At 38.0% G+C, this 5,868-nt stretch overlaps 1 protein-coding gene across 1 annotated transcript; it reads right to left on the reverse strand.

Annotated features, from left to right (window-relative positions):
- Nucleotides 1-4,051: 4,051 nt before the first annotated feature.
- On the reverse strand, nucleotides 4,052-4,708 carry LOC111392127. Its single transcript, XM_023017391.1, has 2 exons — nucleotides 4,473-4,708; nucleotides 4,052-4,367 (listed from the first exon to the last, which is right to left on the reverse strand). The coding sequence occupies exons 1-2, from the start codon at nucleotides 4,706-4,708 to the stop codon at nucleotides 4,052-4,054; spliced, it is 552 nt and encodes a 183-aa protein (XP_022873159.1).
- Between the last annotated feature and the right edge of the window lie 1,160 nt (nucleotides 4,709-5,868).

Consider the following 5,868-nt stretch of genomic DNA (forward strand, 5'->3'; position numbering starts at 1 on the left):
TTTATAATAAAGGACATTCTTTGAACTTTATATTTTCGGCCTAACTATTTCGATTAACCTTTTCTTTTCTTTTCTTTTCTTTTCTTTTTTTGTTGAAAATTTCTAATTAATTACAAGTTACAAAAAGAGTCTAATATTGGTGTACTAAAACTTACTCCATCAGATCTAAATCTTTGACCCAAAGAAATGAGAATTTAAAACAATTAATTTTATTCTATAAAATTTTTCAGGGCTTTACATTGTCTGCCAGAGTGTCTAACCTACATAAGCACACAACTAAACAAAAGAGAATTTTTTTTTTTAGCTTTTTTAAATTTTTTGATTTTTTTTAAACAAACGCACAAAAACATAAAAACTGACACTGTCCTCAATGTCATAAAGCATAAATAAGCACATAAAGGGGGTAGGGAAAGGGAAAAAAAAGACGGTACTCCCCAAAATTTTCAGTTGAAGGTGTGAGGCACTATGTGTGATGGCTGGATAATATTCTGCATCATTCAAACAATCAAAATAACCAACAATAAATTCAAGGGCCTGAGGGCAGAAGGGATATGGGTGATAACTCCTAAAAATTGAAATGTGCCTAAATCTAATGCAACCTAGTAAATAAAACAAAACTATATGCTATGCGATACAAAAACAAAAAAGAAAATTGAAAATTGGATTGCCTCCCAATAAGCACTTCTTTTAAGTTATTAGCTGGATTTTGTGCTGCTATTATTCTGGTACAGCTAGGTCAAGGCTCTTTTTAGCGGTGGGAAAAATTTTCACGCAGTGCTTGATATGTCGGCCATTTACTTTGAAGTTTTCTTTTATTGGATGGTGTAATTCAACTATGCCATAGGGAAACACCTGAGAGACTGTAAAAGGGCCGAACCATCTAGATTTCAACTTTCCTGAAAACAGTTTAAGTCTGGAATTGTATAAAAGCACTTGATCTTCCACTTTAAAAATTCTTTGCCTGATGTTCTTGTCATGCCACTGCTTCGTCTTTCCTTATAGATGACTGCATTCTCATATGCTTCTCTTCTGAATTCTTCCAATTCATGTAGCTGTAGTATTCTTGTTTCCCCAACCTTTTCGAGGTCCATGTTTAAATGTTTCAATGCCCACTATGCCCTATGTTCAAATTCCGCTGGTAGGTGACATGTTTTTCCAAAGACTAGTCGATATGGGGACATCACAATAGGTGTCTTGTAAGAAGTACGATATGCCCATAAAGCATCATCTAATTTCTTTGACCAATCCTTGCAAGATGCATTACAGTGAGCTCCAAAATTCTTTTCAATTGTCTGTTCGAGGTTTCCACATGTCCACTTGTCTGAGGGTTGTAAGGAGTGGCAATTCGATGTTGTACCCTGTACTTATGCAGCACTGTCTGGAATAACCAATTGTGGAAGTGAGTTCCACCATCACTTATTATGGCCCTAGGTGATGCATAGAAGTTAAAGATGTGTTTCTTTATGAAGTCCACCACTACCCTTGCGTTATTTGTAGGTAATATTTTAGCTTCTACCCATTAGAGACATAGTCCACTGCCACTAGAATGTACCGATTGTTATAAGATGATGGAAAAGGACCCTTAAAATCAACCCCCCATACGTCAAATATTTCCACCTCCAAAATGTTGTTAAGCGGCATCTCGTGACGCGCTGATATGTTACCTATTCTCTGACACTTATCACATGACCTGCAAAAATTTTGGCAGTCCTTGAATAGTGTAGGCTAAAAGAAACCACATTGAAGTACCTTTGCTGTTGTTTTAGTGAGGCCAAAGTGTCCTCTGTAAGCCGAAGCATGAACCCGTGAAAGGATCGATTTCATCTCATCCTCTGTCACACATCTCCTAATGATCTGGTATACACCTCTCCTATATAGATTTAGATCATCCTATTAATAGAATTTTGCTTCATGAAGTAGCTTTTTCTTCTGCTGATAGGTAAGATCTGGATCTATATAGCCACTAGCTAATAATTGACAATGTCTGCATACCACGGAGCCTTCTCTATTTGCAATAACTGTTCATCTGGGAAGACCTCATTAATATCCATGTCCTATGAATCCTGCAGTTTCTCTAGCTTTAATAAATGATCTGCTACCTAATTTTCTATTCCTTTTTTATCACGAATCTCGATGTCAAATTCTTGCAGCAACGGAACCCATCAAATCAGTCTAGGTTTAGCATCCTTCTTCTCAAACAGTTATTTCAAGGCTTCATGGCAGTGTATACTATTACCTTTGAACCAATCAGATAGGAATGAAATTTATCGAAGGCAAAGACCACTGCTAGCATCTCTTTTTCTGTTGTTGCACAATTGATCTGAGCATCTGTCAATGTTTTATTGGCATAGTAGATGATATGTAACACTTTTCTTTTGCGTTGACTAAGCACTGTTCCCACTGCAAACTCACTAGTATCACACATAAGTTTGAAAGGTAGATTCCAATCAAGTGCTACTATCACAAGTGCAGAAGTTAACTTTTCTTTCAAAGTATTAAAGGCATTTAAGCATTCATCAGAAAAGTGAAAATGCACATCCTTCTCCAGTAGATTACACAGAGGTTTTGTAATTTTTGAGAAATCTTGAATAAACCTTCTGTAAAACTCTGCATGTTCTAAGAAGCTTCTAATCCCCTTAACTAAATTAGGAGGCTGCAATTTTTCAATCACTTGTATTTTGGCTTTGTCAACTTCAATGCCCTTTGAGGAAATTCTGCGGCCTAGCACTATCCCCTCCTTTACCATAAAGTGACACTTTTCCCAATTAAGCACCAAATTCTTCTCTTCGCATCTTTGCAATACAAAAGACAACCGATCCAAGCAATCATCAAATGAACATCCAAACACAAAAATATCATCCATGAAAACCTCAGTGTATTTTTCTACCATATGAGAAAAGATAGCCATCATGCACCATTGAAAGGTTGCAGGTGCGTTGCATAGACCAAAAGAAATCTTTCTAAATGCAAAAGTTTCATAAGGGCGTGTGAATGTTATTTTCTCTTGGTCTTTTGGAGCAATAATTATCTGATTGTACCCTGAATATCGTCCAAAAAGTAGTAATGAGAATGACCTGTCAACCTCTCTAACATCTGATCAATGAAGGACAATGGGAAGTGATCCTTTCTGGTAGCATTATTCAATCTCCGATAATCTATACATGCTCTCCATCCTATCACTAACCTTGTTGGTATCAGTTCATTGTTCTCGTTCTTCTCTACTATGATTCCACCATTTTTAGGCACAACATATACTAGACTCACCCATGAACTGTGAGATATGGGATAAATTATTCCTACATCCAGTAATTTCAGCACTTCTTTTCTCACCACTTCCTTTAAAGTGGGAATCAATCTTCGTTGTCCTTCCACTGATGGACTTGACCCATCCTCCATTAAAATCTTGTGCATGTAAAGAGAAGGAGTGATCTCTCTGATGTCAGCTATTGTCCATCCAATTACCGTTTTGTGCTACCTGAGTACCTCCAACAATTTATTCTTCTCTTCCCTTGTCATGTCATTTGCAATGATTACTGGAAGTGTTGTAGATTCTCCCAAATATGTATAACGGAGATGTGAAGGCAAGGGCTTTAATTCAAGAGTGGGTGCCTTTTCTACTGAAGGTGCAGGGGTTGAAGGGTTGTCGCCAAGAGATTCATGCTGCGAATGTCTCCTTCCTATTGGTTGCTCGGCCAAGTTGACAACACATTCAGCTTTTCCTGCATTTGTTGCTTCCGGTTGTGCAAGTTCTGCCTTACAAAGATTTGTGTAATACTCTGTCTCAAATGTATCTGCCACAAGCTCTTCAAGAACATTTATTTAGTAATAAGTGTCGAAAGTCAATGGATGTTTCATTGTCTTGAACACGTTGAATATGACTTGCTCATTGTCCACCTGAAGAATCATATTTCCATCGTAAACATCAATTAGTAGACTTTCGGTAGCCAAGAAGGGTCTTCCCAATATCAAAGGAATGTTTGAATCCTTCTCCATGTCCAAAATAATGAAATCAGCTAGAAAAATGAATTTGTCAACTTTGACTAACACATCTTCAATAATCCCCTTTTGGTCCTTCGATCGATCTGTCAGACGGTTGCAAAGAGATTGTTATAGATTTTACTTTTCCCAACCCAAGAGACCTGTAAACAGAGAAAGACATAAGGTTAACACTAGCACCCAAATCACATAAAGCATGTTCAAAATAATTAGAACCAATTGTGTAAGGTATCGTGAAACTCCCTAGGTGTTTTAGTTTAGGGGGTAGCTTTTTCAATAGAAGTGCACTGCACTCTTCGTTCAAGCAGATAGTCTCATGTTCTTCCAACTTCCTTTTGTTAGACAGGATCTCCTTCAAGAATTTAGCATAGCTGGATATTTGGGCAATTGCATCTACAAACGGAATATTGATGTGCAGTTTCTTAAAAATCTCCACAAACTTGGTAAAACTGCTTTCCCACTTCTTTCTCTATAACCTTTGAGGGAAGGGAATTTGTGGCACATAAGCTTTCATGGGGCTGGGTGCTCTCACTGTGGGTGTTTCTTTCCTTTCGCCCTCCTTGTCAGTTGATTGTTCGGACTCTGCTTCTGTCCCAGTCTCTTTACCCATTACTTCTTTGTCTTTTTTCTCTTGTATTTTCACATGTATCTCTGGAAGTTGTACCCCACTTCTGGTTGTAATAACTTGCACTTGCTCTTTCGGATTGACCATTGTGTTGTCTGGCAATGTCCCTTGCGAGCGTTCTGCAAGCTATTGAGCTATCTGACCAATTTGTATTTTAAACTTCTTGATGGATGCTTGATTGATTCTGAAAGTCAGTGTCAATCTGTTGGAACATCTTGTCTGTCTTTTGCATGTATTGGTTGAACACCTTCCCCAAACTTGGTTTTTTCTCTGGCTGGTTATATTTGAACTGCTTCCTTGCTAATTATCCGACCATCTGAAGTTTAGGTATTGTCTCCATCCTAGGTTATATGTTTGTGAAAAGGGATTAAAATTTCAAGAGCCATTTTGAATGAAGTCAACTTGCTCCACCAAAAATCCCAAAGATGTGCAATTTTCTGTTAGATGATTAGCTCGCAATTTTCGCATGATGGACCGGCTATCACTGCATGTGCTCCTTTTGTTTGTGACTTTACCAATAACTCTACGTGTTTTATCAATGCTGCTATTTGGGTGTTGGTAGTTGATGTGATATCTAATTCATTTATTCCCGCTACTTTTGGAGGCACCACTCTTTCTGATGAAAACATAGAAAGTAGTAGCGATCAACTCAAATAGATCCATACATTGTTGCACTGATTTCCCTATGATCGATCCGCCTGCAAAGGAATCCACTTGAGATTTGGACAGTGATGAAAGTCCCACGTAGAAATACTGCACTTGATTTCCAATAGTGATCCCATGATTTGGACACTTCCTCATCAACTCCTTAAATCTATTCCATGCTTCATGATAGCTCTCCCCATCTTTCTGTAGAAATGTTTGAATTTTCAGTTTGATTTTTGCTACTTTGGCTGGTGGAAATAACTTATTACAGAATTTCCTGGTCAGTTCCTCCCATGTGGTAATACTTCCATCCGGTTCGGCATCCAGCCATTCCAATGCTACATCTCTCAATATATATGGGAATAATTGCAGCTTGATGGCGTCCTCATTAACCCCAGGAGCATGACAATTCTGGCAATTTCTGAGAGACATTGAGATGTGTGTGTTTGGTTCCTCATAAGGTAACCCGTAAAATTGCAAATTGTTGCTCATCAAATTAATCCAATTATCCCGTATCTGGAAGTTGTTTACCCCAAAATCTAGATATACTATGCTGGACCGTGCAGGTGCTGCTATAGGCGTCAAAAACATAGAAACTGGAA

Source organism: Olea europaea, unplaced genomic scaffold (assembly GCF_002742605.1).
Source record: "Olea europaea var. sylvestris unplaced genomic scaffold, O_europaea_v1 scaffold8880, whole genome shotgun sequence".
In the NCBI taxonomy this organism is placed as follows: domain Eukaryota; kingdom Viridiplantae; phylum Streptophyta; class Magnoliopsida; order Lamiales; family Oleaceae; genus Olea; species Olea europaea.

Coding starts and splice junctions, on each gene's coding strand:
- LOC111392127 (XM_023017391.1), bottom strand. CDS start 4,708: ATGGTCAATCCGAAAGAGCAAGTGCAAGTTATTACAACCAGAAGTGGG. Junction 4,368..4,472: donor CAAATTCCCTTCCCTCAAAG/GTTATAGAGAAA, acceptor CCAAATATCCAG/CTATGCTAAATTCTTGAAGG.